General features: G+C 46.3%; 1 protein-coding gene across 1 annotated transcript in view; it reads right to left on the reverse strand.

Annotated features, from left to right (window-relative positions):
• The window catches only part of LOC125946563 (uncharacterized), a 53561-nt gene that overhangs the window by 11381 nt on the left and 21912 nt on the right, over positions 1-20268 (reverse strand). Inside the window, exons 4-7 of the mRNA XM_049670058.1 lie at positions 11384-11521; positions 7687-7801; positions 5486-5524; positions 2672-2779 (exon numbers count right to left, since the gene is read on the reverse strand). Of these exons, the coding sequence (XP_049526015.1) occupies positions 2672-2779; positions 5486-5524; positions 7687-7801; positions 11384-11457 (336 nt within the window). The 5' untranslated portion in view covers positions 11458-11521. The remainder of the gene's footprint in view (positions 1-2671; positions 2780-5485; positions 5525-7686; positions 7802-11383; positions 11522-20268) is intronic.

A 20268-nucleotide genomic window follows, 5' to 3' on the forward strand; every position in this document is an offset into this window, starting at 1 on the left:
CTGTTTAACCTAACCATGATCGGTCTGTCAAGGAGATTCTCCTAAGTCGAGGGTATTAACCACACAATATATGCAGACGACGTCACCATTTGGTGTACCGGAGGCAGTGACGGACGGGTGGAGGCTGCGTTGCAGGCAGCCATCGAGATCACGGAGGAATATCTTAAGCCGACCGGCCTTCGGTGTTCCCCTCGGAAATCAGAACCGCTCATTTACAGGCCCAGGCGAAGGGGCCCCAAACCGAAGCGTTGGAAGCCTGTAGAGGACGTTGACATCACTCTACGGACAAGTGAGGACGGTGTCATCCCGTGACGCAGCAGAGAGGCTCGGCCTTTCTGTGCCAACGTGGGAGCGGCCTGCTACGTGCTGACGCGCGTTCGGAGGGACCGTAATAAAGTTTTATCATACCATACCATACAGATGTGAGCTGACGGTGAAATCGTCCGAGGTGGCCGGCATCCTTAGTCCAGGATACCGTGGCCCTCAGTCGATAGTTGGCCCTGCTCACCAGGCGATGCTTGTCTTCAGGGCTCGGGTTTGTCAGCTGGGCCTCCCACTGCTCGACGGTTGGTCCGGTGATGCGTGGTGTCGATGGGTTTTGCCCACATTCCCATACCATGTGGTAGAGGGTATTGGTTGCAAAGCACAACGCACACTTGTAAGTATAGCTCATAGGAAAGATGGCGTGTAGGAGGGTGCCATGCGTGAATGTGCCGATCTGTAGTTTGCGGAACATCACCGCCTCTTCTCTTGTCATCTTGGGATGCGAGGGTGGGTAGATCCTCCTACCGAGTCAGTAGTGACTCAGGATGTCGGCGTATCTTTTCGGGATGCTATCGCGTTGGTCTACCGGGGTTACCCGGTGGGATAGCCCGGATAATGTGATCTAGGGCAGCGGCGTTAGCCGCTACATTACCCGCCAGAGACTCGTGTCCGGGGCCCAGACAATGTACAGTTCTTGAAAATTGTCTAGTTTTTCGAGGATGCTTAGGGTTTGCTTGGAAATGCAGCCCTTTTGGTGATTTCTACGTGCTGTGTCTGAGTTTGTGATGGCTCTGATATGATCTTTCTCTCGCTTGCCCGTAGTGGCAGCCAAGGATATCGTCGTTTCTTCCGAGCAGTCGATGTCTGGAGTGTTTACCGGGGCCGTACTACCTCTTCTCCCTGGCCATTGATCACGCTGATAGCGTGCACCGCTCTGTTCTCGTACGTTGTCGCGTCGGTGCATCTGACTTTTTTGTTGGCCTTCGTAAGCCTTACCTAGAGCTTGTACTCTCGCCACCATGTTCTTCTCCCTCAGTGGTAGAGGGAGTGGACCAAGAACGTCATGGACTTGGTTACCGAGTACACAAAGACCATCCACCTCACTGCGGACAAGCACGAGTAGATTTGAATGTATGGTCAGCCGAGGGCATTTGGCCGGTATAGCACAGATTTCGACGAGCGATGATTGAGCTGGCTGCTATTGTGCTTGTAGTGGCTGCTTCTTCACACACTTCACGCTTGAGTGCACCAAAAGAGCAGTCGCGCAAGAGACCCATCACGTGTTTCTTTTTTTTTCGTATTTCGCGGGATTTTTTTTCTCGGCAATAACAACCAGGCAAATTTTAGCATGAAAAGAATTCTAGGTTATTTTAGGTCGTGTACAACTTTTGAATTGACGCGTTACATATTCAGGCAATAATAAAAATTTGACGAAATAAACACAAATAATAAATAATATTTAGTGATGAAAAAAAATACTGGTAAGCACACAATACAACCGCTAATATGCAATCGGTACGATTTCTCTGGAGCATTTGTCTTTTGTTATTAATAATAGTTCAAGTTAGCAGGGACACCCGGTATATTCTGCGCCATCCCAACCGCCATATATTACTACGCATATCTTCCACAGTTCCGGTTCAGGGTGTTACGCTTAATTTATTTGCACGATGCCCGGCGCAGCCTAACGGACGCGTGAATGCCATTATAGGCAGCAAGGAATATTGGCGCATGCAGGATGCATGTGCATACGCAAATATTGCACGAGTGGCGCATTATATAGTTTTGGGTCCCCTTTGGTCACCTTCCATCCAACAATGGTCGGGACTTTACCAGGGCGTTTTCCTACCGCTTTCTATCGCCATTTTGACGCATTTCTTGCCAAGGTTTAACGCTTCCTTTCTACGCATGACGTACGGGAAATAGCGAAAGCGCATGGGCTTGTTGTTTTGCGCCGTCGCACATATTGTAATCGCGGGAAATGGGTCGTGTGTCCCTGTACTCCCGATGGCATCTATCAACTGCGGACTCTATCAACTGTAGTTTTGTGACATCACATGGAAGTTTTTGAACGACTCGCTATATTACGCCATGCAGTAAAATCAGCTAGCAGGGAAAAGGAACGATAGACTAAAATCAACCTTACCAGATTACAGCACACAATGTGTTGGTCTGCGAGAATGTAATACCCATCAAAGAATATTAATGGCCCATGAAGCAGCTGCGCTTTTATTGAATTGTTCGGAAAAAAGCACTTAGAATTGCGGAATTTGGGTGAACTGAGATTAACTTGTTTGAATACACGTGATGGAAGCCCTGTCCTTAAGGACAGCTTTCTTTTTTTTTTTGCGTGGGAAAAAATTCCGTTCCAGGTGCAGCTATTCCATCCCATAGCTGCAACACTTACTTTATCGTAAACCTTGAACCCATCGTCGCCGCATTCAAGCCCATCAGGTGCGACCTTTCGATCCATGCGTGTAAGACCCTTGCAGCAGTGAACAAAGCATTCGTATTTCTGCGGCAGACAAAAACGAACAGTTGGTTCAAAATTAGGGCAGTACCATATTTTTCTTTGCAATCAAGCATGTTCTTTCAATAGTAAATAACGCTATTTCTGCTGCTAGATACTTAAACAAAACTTGAACTACCACTTTCCTCCTTTTGTACAATAACATATCGTGTAGAAAGGTAAATATATTACACAATATTAGCTTCTGAAAAAAAATTTTTGCCCTTAACACTATCAATTAGATTTTAAATATTTATCTTTGACACAACGAAATGCTTTAATAATGGTTGACTTACGCAAGCATTTAGCGAGCATTTTTCTGACGCTATAATCTATTTTCATAGTCACATCGCTTGACAGTAGAGAGTTGGCCATGTTTGTTAACGTTCATGTTTAGAACAGCGAAAATGAAACTAAAGAGACTAGAGGGCGCACACTGGAAAGCGTCAGTCCTGTGTAATTTTCGTACATATAGCTTACAGGCCTCAACGGAGGTATGTGTAAGGGTGGTCAAAAACAAAAGTCTATACAAAGCTATACAAAGTAGAATAACAATAAAAAATATGGCAGACATATAGAGAGAGAAAAAAATGAAAGGCAGGGAGGTTAACCAGCACGGAGCCTGGTTGGCTACCCTAGAGTGGAAGAAAAGAAACAGGTGAGGGAAAGATTAGGAGTGGAAGAGAAAATACAAGGTAGATATCGTTGACGTGGTAACCGTTTCTTGCTCCATTTTATTGACAGTGACTCAGACTGGATCACAGACGGTCACTCAATCCGGTAGTTTTTAAAAACCGCAACTGCGTTTTTGTGACCTTTTGCAGCTGCGATATGCGAGGCCATGATCCCAAGATCTTGTTCAAGGTCAACGTTTTTCATTTCAACTGATTTAGAGCTGTGCATAGGTCATATCTTTCATTTTGAAAAAGATGGACAGTAGCACGGTAGGTGTTCTATAGTCTCACCGACATCGGAAGCCTTGCACTCGGCGCTATCAGCAGCAAGATAGAGGCAAGTACAAAACTAGTCATCTGATCTGAGTTGCTTCTTGTGATGTTTTTCATCTCGTTGTCGCCGTTTCCAACCCAAATCAGATCACAAGCCCCTTGTTAATACATAGAATAAAAGCTGTCGATAGCACGTTGTATGCTGTGTTATCACAATATTATTTGTGATGGGTTTAAGTGGCTCCTTCCTAAAAAATGCCCAAATTATTTTTAAGCAACAAACTGTAGCGAAACGACTGGTGCCCTAGGCATGAAAGAGAGACGTCCGTTTATTGAAACATGGAGGTGAACGGTCCAATTCCGGCTCGCGCGCGTGCCCTGCTGCCCCCGCTACAGCCTTCGCATTCTCTTGTTCGTCAGCAGCCGGTAGGCTTTGTTGATCCATTCCGCTAGTTACGCAGGCTTCCATGCATCTCAATTGGGCAGCTTGCAAGCGCCTTCGTAGTACTGAAGGGGGAAGTTCCCCCTGGATGATCATTACCAACTTGGGTGAAATCGCTACAAATGATCACCGAATTTGAAATTATTCGAACTCAGAAAGTGTGTCCTTATTGCAGCATGTGTGGAGTTTCAAGGGTAGCGCCTTTGCTACAGGAACCATACAGTAAATGATGTCTACACTGAATGGTGCTTTTCAAGCGAAGGAATATATGCGTTGGTTATGAACGCATCGCTTGCCTAAGGTTACACGGGCACACCATTTATTGTGATAGCAATTATATGAACACTTCAGGCAAATTTGTCGCTTTGCCATCGGCGTCGCGTGATGTTTCGCATAAAGTCTCAAGTGCGATAACATCGCGGCCACACGCTATATGCTGTAGGTGCGACCTAAACCTTCTGAGGGTGAGTTAAGAAGTACAGTTGTTTGATGCGGCGTTGTCGTTACACGCTGGCTTAAGATGCTAGGCGGGGACGGTCGCTTGCACGAAGGATGGGGACGGTTTGTGTGGGGAGATGTGTGTGCCCTAGAAGGGAGGGGAGGAGTAGCCAGTTTAATGCACATTAGCTTTTCCACTCCTGCGGCGGCAGGCGGAGTCCCGGTCACGGCGCGTCGTATCTGCGTTGGGTTTAGGTCGCTTAATCTGCATTGGGTTCGATAGCTAGCCGACCGGATATAGTTGATGGCTTCGTGTGCGCTTTGTTTTCGGGCGCACCGTTCGCGTTAAAGCGAGAGACAACACGAAGCGGAATTCGCTCGCCGCTGCTGCAGCTCTTCACCACGCCATCGTTTTCACAGCGTGTGTCAGCGGTCATCGAGTGATATGTGTTAAGTTTGCCTGTGTAGCGTGACAAAATGCCTGTTAAATTAGTAAGTGAATGTTTACAGCAGTTTATGCAGCTGATATAATGACTAATCTTACTACGCGTATAGCTGTCTAACATTTTCCAATCACAATCCATGCTTCGCCTCTTGGCCGAAACTGTGACTTTTTTAGTTAATCGTCAATGTGACCAAATGACACTGCGGTTGTAAGCCGTTCTGAGGAGTTGTATAGAAACACATAAGGCGCAGTCTTATGCGCTGTGAAACTAGCGAACTAACGCATCGAATAAGACTGCGCATGAATTTGAAATATTTCTGTTACCCACTTCAATAGTGCTTTTACCATGCTTGCCTTGTTTACTTAATTGTATATGCTGGTACAAAAACGCCAGGGTAACAGCACCTATTGAGCAGTAGAGATTGTACTGTCATACTTACTTTCGGCCGCTTGTGCTCCAAGCTCCCGGTTCCCTGATCCTGTAAGATAAAATGGGTTGTGCAGCTTAAGTGTAGCAACAAATACAGTTGCTTTAGTTGAAGGGCGATTGATATATTATAAGGTGTCGAGAGTCCGAAGCTATATATTCTGGACACCCGACTAGATTTTTATAATATTTTCCTAATATTGTAAATGCACACGCATCCAAAAACACAGACACACACACAAAGTGTGCATAATTTTGCCGAAAGAAAATGCATATTTTAGACGCCACCTCAATTAGAGCGTAGCTTCCTATCTGAGTATTATGGAATTTATAATCTGTGGCTATGTCGTCTACTCTCCTGTTTACGCCACAAATGGCAGCGTGGTAAAGTCCAAATTTGGACTGCACCAAGAACAGTCATGAGTGGCTAGTCACTGTGGCCTAAGTATTAAAAACTCGAAATTCACACACAATATTCTAGTAAAATTGTTAAGTTATTTCATTTCGGAACCGTCCACCGAAAACAACAACTGGTGGTTTTCTGTTTTTCTGGTTTCGCGCGACAACCTAGAAAGTCAGACATAGAATAGTTTGCGCAGACTGAATATGAGCCTCTCCACCAGTATATATATGAAAAAAAAATCATCATTTCTATTTCTAACACAATACCGCACTCAGCAGCCTTGATAGGTACACCATTCTGAACAGTATACAGCTGACTCACATTTACAAATTTACGATAGTCTGTTCCATGTAATTTGGAGAGCTAGCGGCTATACTGCAGTTTTACGGATATCTTCTTATCGCATGAGCGAGATGTGACGTACCTTGCTGTTGTTCAGCATGCTAGTTCTGATTGTTGATTGGCGCATCAATAGCTAATACAAAACCATTCTGTTGATGTGAGGTTTTTCCCGCTTAAATTTACTACCGCAAGCAGTTATCTGAATGAAGCAGTGTTGAAATAATAAATAAGCATGAGAATAATGTGACCTATTCTGAGCACAAATATTACATGAGAATTTCAATGAAGGAAAGCCTGCGCATCGCCCATCGTTCTCTATTATTAAGGAAACGCTACGCGAAGCTTTCCCAAACATTGGCTCCAACTATGCGCATTGGATGTGCAGAATTTCTGTATATATATATATATATATATATATATATGGACGAGAAGAAAGGGAACCGAGGGGCCAGATTATTCTTAATCATACCATAAGAAGCCAACACACAATGACACTAAGGACAACATAGGAGAAATTACTTGTACTTACTAATTGCATTAAAGAATGATAAATAAATGAAAATGATCCACAGGTGGGGAACGATCCCACGTCTTCGCATTACACGTGCGATCTTCTCACCATTGAGCTAACGTTAACGAGAAGAAAGGGAACCAAGGGGCCCGAATACTATTAATCATATCATAAGAAGCCAAGAAACAATGACACCAAGGATAACATAGGGGAAATTACTTGTACTTACTAATTGAATTAAAGAAATGATACAATAATTGAAATGAAAATGGATGAAAAAACAACTGTCCGCAGGTGGGGAACGATCCCACGCCTTCGCATTACGCGTGCGATGCTCTCACCATTGAGCTACCGCGGAGCTGTTATCCTGTTCACTTTCTCCTTCCACTTTCGTCCTTGGTGTCATTGTTTGTTGGTTTCTGATGCGATGATATATATATATATATATATATATATATATATATCAGTGAAGTAAAGAGTAACCGGAGCCGGCACAGAAGTAGTTCAAAAAATAGAAGCACGTAGGAAAAACATAAGACTTTACTGACGTTTCGGCCGGGGTCTTGATGAAGGCCGGACCCCGGCCGAAACGTCCGTAAAGTCTTTTTATGTTTTTCCTACCAGCTTCTATTTTGTGAAGTATATATATATATATATATATATTGGTATACAAATAGTGATGGCGAATTCGGCACCACTTGTTTTTAGGCAATCGAGAAGTCTAATCGCGTAAAACGTCAAGTCTCGTGTCGAAACATTATTTTATGATTCCTGGTGGTGAAATACAAGTAGCATATTCGGTAGGGGGCACGCACAATTTACGTCGTCGGGTTCTACGAAATTTACAAACACCAATGACCTTAAATATATCCTGTATTTGAAATTTCACTACAGCATAGGACATTGAGACGGTTTTGCTCAGTTGCAAATAAACTGAGCTGGCTTAGCATCGGCTTACGTCACAGTCAGTTGAGCCGAACGCTGAGCAATAGGCTGATCGTTTAATCTTTGCTGGCATCGGTATGTTCTTTCCCGCCTTGTGGGCGATCCTGCTTTTCAGACAGTGGAGCTTCCTGAAAGATAAAAAAATGATAAATTCTAGCACAATTGTGGCAAACCACATACATATTAGCATAATGTTTTGTGCTTGCGCAGACGCAAGCGTAAGCTGCAATTTTCAACCAGGTAATTTGGTCTGTAACTTAATAAGAAAGAGCCAGATAAAGCAGTGCACTCCTCGCTACATTTGCCCTCCTTCATTGAACAGAATGCATGGATGAAAGTAAGTTTAACAGGGCACACTATAATATTCGATCTTTAACTAACTACTGTTATTAATTCATAGTTGAATAATGAATACGCCAATAAAAAGTCGAAGTTTCGCCCGAAAGGGAAGCATTGACTGCGATAGCAAACTAGAGGACAGCTATACGATGTGAGGACACTAGTTTTATCGGCCGTATAAACTTGTAAACATAGGCATACTGACTAAATCAACAAGCATGGTGTCACGCCCGCACAAGCAAACATGAACGCATCGCACTCGATGACCGTGGAAACTCGCTGTCAAAACGCTGTAATGAGTAAGCGCCGCAGCAGCAGGGAGTGAATTTAGTTTCGTCCACCGCTCACATGAATGCGACCTAAGCGGGGAAAGCACAGCGCAGGGAGGAATGACTCTGCCCCCGCCACAGATGGCTTTCAAGATACAGCCAACCGGGCGAGAGCGCGCGGCGCAGTACGTGGCCTCCACCCTCCCTAGCCTCCTCCATCACGCATTATAATTGCTATCGCCATATCAATAACCCAAAGAATCTCATTTGTCGGGGTTTGCATGTCGTGAATACATAAGTGACTAATTGCGCAACCCGCCGGCGTAGCTCAGTCAGCTAAGGCGTTGCGCTGCTGAGCACGAGGTCAGTGGGATTCGAATCCAGGCCGCGGCGGCCGCATTTCGATGAAGGCGAAATGCAAAAACGCCCGTGTGCTTGCATTGTAGTGCACTGTTCAAGAACCCCAGGTGGTCAAAATCAATCCGGAGCCCTCCACTACGGCGTGCCTCATAATCATAACTGGTTTCGGCACGTAAAACCCCAGAAAGAAGAAGACTATTGCGGACCAGGTGCACAAGGCCGCAATAAGGGCTCTCACAAAAAGGAAGGAAACTAATAGAAAAAAAAAACTTGAAAATCGCTAATAGCAAAAAAAATCTTGAAAACCGCTTGACTATAAGAGTGGAACGCCATAACATTCAAAGATCCCTGATTGCCTCTCACGCTTCCGGGCAACTGCAGCTTATGTAATCGTTATGTTCACCGGGAGACGCTGGCGGCGAAGGCTACGCACGAATGCGAGTTTTCTGGTATAAAACACTGGCTCTTACGTGGGCTGATCCCTGAGGTAGTGCACAGTCACGCCATAAAAGTTGCACCATTTTCAGATTTCTGTCATTGTTTAGCATGTTTAATATTTCAGTCTGAGAAGATTTAACATAAAAGACATGTACTGTCGCTGTTGTGTTTCATGACATTTGTTGGTGGGCAATCATTCACTCAGATGTCTTCGGCAAGAATGAACGGTGGAAAAGGCTTGTATGGCAACTTGACATTGTGCCTTGTGGTCGACTCGTGGCGATAGGCAATGAGGCGGTATAAGGAAGTCATGTTTTAATTTAGAGTTCGTGGAATTCATTTTATGAAAGACAGATAACCGGGCGAGTATCGTTCTTGAAGACAGGTCTGGCAGTTCAAATCAAGTTTTGACTGAATCTATTACACATTTTTGAAGCTTTCTATTCTTTCGTGTCCGAATAACCACAGTGTCTCTAAAAATTTACAAACGTCGCAGACCTTCTTCGTAGACCTTCTGTGTAGCTGTCAAAGCGCCAAAAACGCAAATAAGCATTGCTACGCCTCACGCCATCTTACCCTTGAAGAAAGAGCCGGTCTGGCTCTGAAACGTCGGGTTTTTAAAATAAGTATTGGTTTAGGTTTTCCTTCTCTTTTACTGAATTGTCCCCAACCAGGCTGACACCTACCGAATGTTCACCGTTGGTTCAAAGTCAATGTGTTCCAGGGAGTGAGGTGTTTTGTGACGCAGGCCGGGCATGCGACAGATATATTCTTATATGTCACAGCTCATATGTATGTTTCCTTCATTGTGAGTGACACAACTCAAGCGGATGGCAAATGTAGGTATAAATGAAAGCATTTGGCGTAGAGGTTTCCTTCGTGCTGCTCATTTGCGTAGTAGCCCATCTGTCTAGGCAGCTCTTCCTCAAGTGTCCGAGAAAACATAAAATCTGGTGATTTCTGGATGTTATTGTGGACAACGTATTCTCCGTTTTACACAACCTAGCAATAGTGCGCAGGAAGATTCACCCACGTGAGATGGCGCTATGGCCATCCCATATTTTTTGGATGAAAAAAGGCTGCTCACTGGCTTGCACAGTCATTTCCCAAAACATATTGTCCGATTTGAATGTTCTCGTCACACGTCGTGCCACAAAAAATTTAGCATTTACGCGAAGCATGATACTGGCAAAAATTGTTCTGAAAGTCTATCAGTGCATAACTCTGCACATAGCTCTTCCCGTATATTATTTAAGGATTCATTTTCATATGAAGGTGCTTCTACAAGCAACTGTGGAAAAGAAAGGTTGCGCAACGATTAAAAGTTTGCAAATTCACAATTTATTTCGGCCAGAACAGAACTAAACTATTTATTGTAGTTATTTTCACTTGACTGCCCTCTCACCGAGCTTTACATAACGAATTATTTATGTGCAACACATCGTAATAGTAATGATAGCAGTGTAAGTAATATTTATTTTGGCAGCACAATCGTGTACGAACAAATATACACGAGTGCATACACATTTACACATGCATGACTATAGCCATTCCCGCTGCGGTAGCTTAGAGCTTATGGTGGTGCGCTGCTAAGCCACCATATCCCGGCCGCGGCGGCCGCATTTCCATGGGGGCGAAGTTCAAAAACGCCCGTGTCCCGTCCATTGGGGACACGTTAAAGATCCCCTGGTGGTCAAAATGGCATACACGCAAGCTGCGACGCAAATTGTTATAGCTACATGTGGTCAGCATGCTTGACTTCAGTTGTCTTGCATGTGGCAGAGTCAGGGCATCTAGTAAACTACATAATTGAATAGGGAATATAAAATTAAGCTGAATATCTGATTATCTGGATTCGTTTGCTATAAACTCAACAATGTACAAAAGCGGCACCATATTCTTGTCTTACGCTGCGCAAGTAACTGATAAGAAAAAAAAACTAACCTATTTTTTATGATCGCTCATGCCTCTCGGTACACTGAGAATCTCGTTTTGTTTTGACAGGGAGATACAGGGACAAAATGCAGCTGTATTCGAAGCCCACGGAAATCTATCGTAAGCTTTCCGTCTGCAAGATGGTCTAAGACGCACTTGCCTTGAGAGTATAGCCTGTTGGTTATCGCCTAACACTGATTGCGTGGCCAACAACGCATACAGCGGGATTATAATCACTATGAAGGTGGACGTGGCGAGCACTAGCGCAGCTCAGCTTGACAAAGACCACTTTTTTACAACGATAAAGTGGATAAAGCGTACTTTTTTTCCTCTATGATCTAGATTGAGCATGCTTTCCATATATGTCACCTTAAAGCTCCAGCGAAAAGGTTCTTGGTACATCTTGAAAAGTCCAAAGGAAGCTTCAGGTTTCCTTTCCCCATGAGGTGTCCATCATGGGCTGGACACCCGATAGCGGCGCCAGAGCCGTCGACATCTACGCCAATTCTGTAAAAGAGGTTTCGAATACATGGTCTCATTATATTAGGTATCCGAAGCAGTATGGTTAAGTCGAAACACATCTACAATACAGGCGAAAATTCTTTGGTGCAAACATTAAAGGAGGAAATGTATTTTGAAAAAAAAAAGACATCTGTTAGGATGGCCTCAAGCAAGCAATCGGCTTGAGATAGGCAGACACGCAAGCTGGGACACAAATAGCTTGTATTTGCATAATATCCTGTATTTTGTCAGGATAAAACAAGTTTCTGCTTGCACTTGTATCACGCATCCGCAGCAGACATGTATGAGCGTGAGGCTCCCAGTAGTGAGGCTCCCAGTAGAATATGGTGTCAATATGTGTGTGTGGCACGTTCATTTGAAAGAACCTGCCACAAAGCATTTCTTAAATTCCTTGTCAGAAGTAGTATTGGTTAGGAAAGCGTTCGCTGATTTCAGTGTTTGTCAAATAAATAAAATTTGTAGATGGCAGAAGTTAAATATTTGTCAAAGCTTTCGGTTATGCAAGACTGCCAAGGGCATTAGCAGAATCAAAAGCTGGAACAAAAAGCTCGCAAGGAACGAACTCTTCACAATGTAATCGAATGTGAATGATGAAAAAAGAATACAGCACATATACAGGGTGTTTCGGTTAACATAGAGCAAACTTTAAATATATGCAAATGTTACCTTGCTCGACGGAGCCAAGGTAATGTTGTTTGCTGTCGCTTGGAGATGCTCAGATTATTTTTTGCGTCCCGCTTAATTGCACAATTAGAATCAACTTCGCAATAATTATAATTAGATGAGAAGTGTCAATAAGGAAATTGTAGAGCAACATGAGAAACCCCCGATACAGCTTTCTGTTGCTCAATGCGTGCTAGATAAAAGTTTTTCCGAGCGTGAAAGGTGGCCGTGAGTACACGAAAAATTGCCGCGCGACTGGCCGCTCGAGGCACTGAAACGCATGACTCGCAGTACGAAAGCCCAAATTTGAGCGATGATGTTTCGAACAGTTGTATTATTACTTTCAGTTGTCCCTAAAATAAATTACAAACTTGAAACGTTGGCCCCATATGTCTCGCCCATTTGAAATGTAGCCCCCATAAAACGCTTCCAGGACATATTTAAATAATTTTCAGCAAAGGCTGTACTTCGCTCACTAAATTGTAACCACGTATTCCGATGCACCATAATGTCACCCTCATTCTAGTACAACTGGTGAAACGCTATGCCGTTTGTAAAACACATTTATATATCCCTGAAACCTTGAATAAGTGATTGATTAAAGATACCTCTAATTAAGCCACCTACTCTCAACATTTCTTATATATATTCCATATTCTACCCACATTTCCAAGAAATACTAACGACGGCGTGTCATTTGAAACGATAAAATGGGGAGAAAACCGACATTCAATTATAATTTGCAAAGATGTACATGAGGCCAATGGCGTTAAATCGTGGGGATATTACACTTAACAAGCCTTCAATTTTCACAAAACATAGTACACTCGAAAACAGCGCATACTGGCCGCGCAACGCTTTCAAGCAGTTACTGAAGACCATTTTTGCCCACGCCTATACCGTATATCATTCACACACATTCAACTTCCAGCGCGCAAAGTCCAGATCGCTTTTATGGCAGTTACAATTTTCCCAGGGGAATGAACCAAATGCTGCGTCCGTCGCAAAACACAAGCATACGGCTCAGTAGCGTTTGCATACGTAATTTATTGAAAAAGTCATAATTGACCCCTACTGTTCGAGCATCGCCTGTACATCAACCACAACATCTTAATTCCACTATATTGGCCTTTTTCCCCGGGGCTGCATATCACCCGCTAACAACTTGAAATTACCGCTCAGCACAAGACGCACCCGCATGACCAGGAACTTACTCGACGGTTGTCGTTGAATCTATCTCTAGAGTCCGCTATGTCACCGAACCTTGTGTAACCAGATTGTATGCGCGACGCGAATTGTTCAGTGCTTTATGGGTGACACGCGGGCACCAATGACTACGCTGCAACCTTCGCCGAGTCATGTACGAAAGCCAACGCGCTTGACGTGCGATACAGATTTTCAACGACCGTTGTGCTTTGCGTGTCGCCTATTTTCTGGGTAGTTTCGTGATTCACACTTTTTGCTACCATGAATAACCGAGATTCCTTCTTTATTTCACCGAGCCGCACCTCTGCAGCTCCCTGAAACGGATTCCGGAATAAAACGCGAATTTCAAGGGAGTTTTATTCCTCTTTACCATTTCACATTACTCTTTTTGCTCCAATGTTACGACCATTATTGATTTATTGTAGACTGCATCGGGGGCGGGGGGCTTGACATGTAATTGGCAAATTGCTCCCCAACCCACATTTTACTCCATACCACCTTACAACAGAACCACTGACCGTACAATACATGGCTACCATGGCTATCAACTGATAAGTTTGCTCTGTGTAATTCAGTGCACGTTTTCAGTGTCGCTTATGTGGTCATTACTAAATATTTATTAAAAGTGTAACTGCGTGAACTAAACCGATAGACGCATCACGATGCGTATGCTATGCGGGAAGCGTCTACTGGCAACCATATGTGACTACAAAAAGAAAGATGACTGATTCATATTATGATGTATAAACCTCAGACACCTGGCGTGATGTGCATGTAGTGCAAACATGGCATGCAAGACGACAGAAGAGGCCAACTTATCGTTTGGTAAACGTACCACGTTTGCGCGGTACTGCCTTCACTTAAGTCTGCAATCTCAGAACAGAACCTTGACCAATAACTTCTGTCACTGCCTCAATGACTTGCGGGTTTAATGGGTATTGTCCATTTATTTCACTTTGAACAAGAATGGCATCGCGCGTCTTATTCCGCCTTTTAAATCCCACGAAATTTCTCCCGAAGATATTAAGTGCTGCCCTGCATATATTTCAATAGACTGGCCCTAAACTTGAACTTATTTACGTGTTTTTATTTATTTAAAACGACAACCTGATTTCCGCCGTTTCATTCGTCGACACCGGTTAAAACAGCGGAGAGCATGGGGGCTACCCGTTGCCGTTCATGCATTCATTGCTCTCTTTATGGCCACAGGATAAACACTTACCTTGCCATATTTACACACGGCGTGTATACTCCTGGGCACGGTGTAAAAAGAAAGGTGATCCGACGGCGGCGCGAGGCGCGGCCACTTAGTGTGACTCTACGCACGCCGCTGCCGCAAGGGGCCGCACCTGTTCTGGGGGACACTTTTTCGCTCGCTTTGCTGGCGCTTTTATGGGCACGAGTGGCAGAAGTACTTTATTTCGATGAATATACAGGGTGTTTCAGCGAACACTTTCAAAAAATCCTAAAGCTTGGTTTTTTGAGAAAAATAGGAAATACTTTAAGGAGCAAGATTTCAGGTTCGGCGGACGTCAGAAATTATGAGAAACATGCGAATTACATGGTAATTAACTAAAATTACCTAACGAACTTTTTAATTAGCGACGTTTGGTGTTTATTGCCAATGGCGAGTTTGTAGCTACGGAGACGACGATGCCGTACAAGTTTTTAAAGCAAAGAAAAAGTCACTCTGTAAAGCCCTACAGTCCGCGAAAATCAAGTATTTTTTCCCTCGTGAAACCGAAACGCGGCGAACATGGTGCGCCGGAAATCGAGTGCAAACGCAACGTCCGCTGATGACGTGTTGCGGTGACTGCGGCGCCCAATTCGAAATGTCTGTGATGATTCCCCAGGCTAGGGAGCCTCAACGCTCAGCTTAGACCACGGCTGGCGTTATCTTTTCTTTCGTTTTCTTGCGCCTACCAACGAAATAAAAGATAACGCCAGCCGTGGTCTAAGCTGAGCGTTGAGGCTCCCTAGCCTGGGGAATCATCACAGACATTTCGAATTGGGCGCCGCAGTCACCGCAACACGTCATCAGCGGACGTTGCGTTTGCACTCGATTTCCGGCGCACCATGTTCGCCGCGTTTCGGTTTCACGAGGGAAAAAATACTTGATTTTCGCGGACTGTAGGGCTTTACAGAATGACTTTTTCTTTGCTTTAAAAACTTGTACGGCATCGTCGTCTCCGTAGCTACAAACTCGCCATTGGCAATAAACACCAAACGTCGCTAATTAAAAAGTTCGTTAGGCAATTTTAGTTAATTACTATGTAATTCGCATGTTTCTCATAATTTCTGACGTCCGCCGAACCTGAAATCTTGCTCCTTAAAGTATTTCCTATTTTTCTCAAAAAACCTAGCTTTAGGATTTTTTGAAAGTGTTCGCTGAAACACCCTGTATGTCGTTCGCCTGCTTAAAACGACTCTACTTCGTTGGAGGAACGTCCCTTTATATTTCTGCCGACATTCCGATTGACTCCAACGCGGCGAGCAGCGGTACGCGCAGCGCGCCGTCTGCTCGAGCAGACGACGCGTCTCTCTCGTGTTCGAAATGACGGTATTTTGACTGTAAGTGGCATGAAACCTTCTACCTGCTCACGATTTGGAGTCTAAATAACGAAAAATTGCATATCTTTGGGTATGGGTGTTTAAATGCTGACGGAGGTCGTAAATTATCCACTGTTGTGCCGCTTCTCCAAGGCCCGCTGAACACGTGCTGCCCCTTGCGGCGGCGCTCACTTCCGGTCACACGAAGTGGCCGCTCTCACGCCCCAGCGCGGGAGCGCCGTCGGAGCATCTATATTCTTACACCGTGCTCCTGCGGTTACTCTCTTGCGGGACGAAAGTGTTCATATTAGGACTAACTGTGCAGTTACGTCCGTTTTTTCGGCATTTGTATTAAAATGTACGTGATTAATAATCATGTGAACATGTGGATTGTAGTGAAGAGGGATACCGGCGCTGCAGCCACATCGCCAGTCGTCTGAGAGGCGCGAGCTCGAGATTGCCTGAGCTGCTCTGGTTGAGACACGCTGCCTGCTGTTGTCTTGTCCTGTATTCATATTAGATTCTGGTGAAGGTGCTGGAGATTCTGGAGGTCTTGCGGGTTTCCCCCAACCTGGAATTACGCACCCGAATTCTGCCGTGCGTCATGCCTGACGACCCCAGCCCGACATGCCTGCCGGTTACTCCAGCCATCATATGTGCTGGTGCCCAGCGTCAGCGGGATCCTGACATCTTGTGCGGCACCGATGAGAAAGACGTTGAATATTGGCTGGAATCATACGAACGTGCCAGCAACACCAACAAATGGGACGATCCCTTCAAGCTCAGCAACGCGATGTTCTATTTATCGGGCGTCGCCAAGCTCTGGTTCAAAAAGCACGAAGCCGATCTCCGCACGTGGGCTAGATTAAAAACCAGCATCGCGGACGTTATCGGTCGCCCTGGCATGCGCAAACTTCGCGCTGAACAACGCCTACGAAGCCGATCCCAGCCAACTGGTGAAACGTTCACCAGCTACATTGAGGACATCGTCCACCTTTGCCGGCGTGTCAACCCGACGATGGCGGAGGCGGACAAGGTACGTGACATCATGAAGGGCATTTCCGACGATGCCTTTCATATGCTGCTGTCCAAAAATCCAGGCACTGTTTCTCAGGTTATTGAGCTTTGCCAGAGTTTCGACGAGCTTTGCAGACAGCGTCTTCTCACACGGCGCCCACCTGCGTCCGATGAAAACCTCGCGAGCGTGGCCGTGGCTCCTGACATGGACTCCCCGCTTTGCCAGATTGAAGAGTTCGTCCGTGCTGAGGTCGCTCACCAGCTTTCGCTGTTGTCCTCAGCCACGTCACCACCCTCGCCTCTGCCGGCCAACCTTCACCAGGTCTTCCAAGAGCAAGTTTGCGCAGCTCTCCCTTCTGCCCGCGAGACTCCGCCGGTGCCCACTCCCGTTGCTTTTCCCGAGGTGACTGCAGCTCTCAGATATGCCGAGGCTCTCGCGCGCCCCCCACCTCAGGCCTTTGAGCCATTCCCATCAGCCGTGCCACTGCGTCCAGCTCCTGAATTCGTTCAGCCGCGGTATCCACACAGCAGTGGACAATGGCGCACTCCTGACAACCGACCAATATGTTTTGAGTGTGGTCTACCTGGCCACATTGCACGATTTTGCTGTCGCCGCGCACCATCCTACCGCCGTCGCTTCGCCACCGAACCACACATTTCCCTATACCCGTCATCCTCCCCATCTGAGAACCTTGGCCCGATGTCTTCCTATTCCGACCACCGCCCTCTTGTTGACGGCCGTTCGCCATCACCTCGACGCCGCTCGCTTTCGCCGATGCGTCGTTGTCCTTCTATGCCTGAACGGGAAAACTAATCGCCGCAGTTCCAGAGGCAAGAACTCCGTCACCCACGAACAGACCAAGGCGTCTCTCTTCTCCGACTGATGTTATTGACGTATATATCGACGGCGTCGCTGCACTCGCTCTCGTTGACACTGGTGCCGGAGTTTCAATTATTAGTGCCAAACTTTGCCGTTCGCTCAGTAAAGTTACGACGCCCCTGTCGAACTATTCACTTCGTACTGCAAGCGCGGAACGCATCACGCCTGCAGCTGCGTGTACTGCTCGCGTTGTGATCAACAGCCTCCTCTACATCGTCGAATTTTTGGTGCTGTGTTCTTGTTCCCACGATCTTATTTTGGGCTGGGACTTCCTTTCCGCTAGTAAGGCCGTCATCGACTGTTCTCGTACTGAAGTGGAATTTCAAACGCTGTGTCATGCCCCACTCCTTGACGCTTGTGAACCTGAAGATAAAGTATTTGTTGCCGAAGACGTTACAATTCCACCGCACTCATCTGCCCTTGCCACAGTGTCACGCAACATTGTTGATGGGGCCACGGCACTTTTTACGCCATCTGCCATTTTCGCTCGTCGCAAATGTTCCCCGCTGCCTTTCGCTCTTTTGGACGTTCATGCCGGCGTCAGCAGACTGCTCGTCGCCAAGCGATTGTCCTGTCCTCTCAGGTTGCTTCGTGGGGAGTGCGTTGGCCGCGTCGAGTGTGTCGACTCTGCTGCCATCATTGACATGCCAACTGGTTCCATCGCCACTCATGAGGTCGCCGGAGTGACCTGTAACTCCGCGCAGGAGCCGACTTCATACGATTTTTTACATGGCTCCATCGCCGACGCGTTGACTGTTTCCCAACGCGCCAAGCTTCTACACCTTCTCTACAAGTTCCGTTCGTCTTTTGACTGCCAGCATGTTCCCTTGGGCCGCACGTCAACTGTTTGTCATCGCATCGACACGGGTACTAGTGCGCCACTGCGACAAAGACCATATCGTGTATCCGCGACAGAGCGCCGTGTTATCGATGACCGAGTAGCTGACATGCTCAAGCGCGGCGTCATTCAGCCTTCGGATTGTCCCTGGGCATCTGCCGTTGTTCTTGTTAAGAGGAAGGATGGATCCATTCGATTATGTGTTGATTACCGTCGTCTTATCAAAATAACTCATAACGATGTTTACCCTCTTCCGAGAATTGACGACGTCCGTGACTGTCTCCAAGGCGCGGAGTTCTTCTCTTCTATAGACTTACGCAGCGGCTATTGTCAAGTCCCCATGGCACCCGAAGACCAACATAAAACGGCCTTTGTAACACCAGATGGCCTTTAGGGCTTTGCAACGCCCCCGCAACATTTGAGCGTATGATGGATAACCTTTTGCGTGGTCTCAAGTAGAAAACGTGCCTGTGCTACTTAGATGATGTGGTTATTTTTTCGCCCGATTTCCCACCCATGTCTGTAGGTTGGAGGAAGTGTTACGGTGCCTAACTTCAGCTGGTGTTCAGCTCAACATGAAGAAATGCCACTTTGGCGCAAGTCAGCTCACCATCCTTGGCCATGTGGTATCTAAACACGGCATTCTTCCTGACGCCGCCAAGCTCCGTGCGGTTGCTGATTTTCCCAAACCTTCCTCCGTACGAGAACTTCGCAGCTTCCTTCGCCTGCGTTCTTACTTTCGCCGCTTCTTTATGTATTTTGCATCCATCACCGCTCCCTTGAATCAGCTTCTACGGAGCGACTTGAACGATTACGCCTGGTCGTCCGCTTGTGACGATGCCTTCCAAGAGTTGCGTCGTTCTCTGACCTCGCCGCCTATACTGCGTCACTTCGACCCGACAGCTCCGACCGAAGTAGACACCGACGCCAGCGGTGTTGGACTCGGCGGTGTGCTCGCGCAGCGCAAATCTGGATTCGACGAGTACGTCGTTGCATACGCAAGCCGCACCCTCTCCAAAGCCGAGAAGAATTATTCCGTTACGGAGCAGGAACGTTTGGCCATAATCTGGGCGCTTGGTAAATTTCGACCCTACCTTTATGGCCACCCCTTCTACGTGATTACAGATCCCCATGCACTTTGTTGGCTGTCCACGTTGAAGGACCCCTCAGGACGATTAACTCGCTGGGCTTTGCGGTTGCAAGATTTCGACGTGCGCGTTGTCTACAGGTCTGGCCGCCGCCACACCGATGCCGACGCGCTTTCCCGTTCGCCCGTGTCAACCGAAAGCGATAGCTGCCTCTCTGCCGTTGACCAGGTGCTTTCGTTCCCAGCAGGCTGCGACATGGCTCCGGAGGAAAGCAAGGATACCTGGATTAGTGCTCTTATCCGCTTGCTTTCAAACCCTTTGACTGTTCCTGCACCTTCTCGAGCTTTGCGCCGTCAAGCCTCTCACTTCGAAATTCGGGATGGACTTCTCTATCGCCGGAATTACGCCTCTGAGGTCCGCAAGTGGTTGCTGGTAATACCTCGACATCTTCGTGGTAAAATATGTTCTGCCTTCCATACTGACCCGCAGT

This window comes from Dermacentor silvarum, chromosome 7 (assembly GCF_013339745.2).
Source record: "Dermacentor silvarum isolate Dsil-2018 chromosome 7, BIME_Dsil_1.4, whole genome shotgun sequence".
Classification (NCBI taxonomy): Eukaryota; Metazoa; Arthropoda; class Arachnida; order Ixodida; family Ixodidae; genus Dermacentor; species Dermacentor silvarum.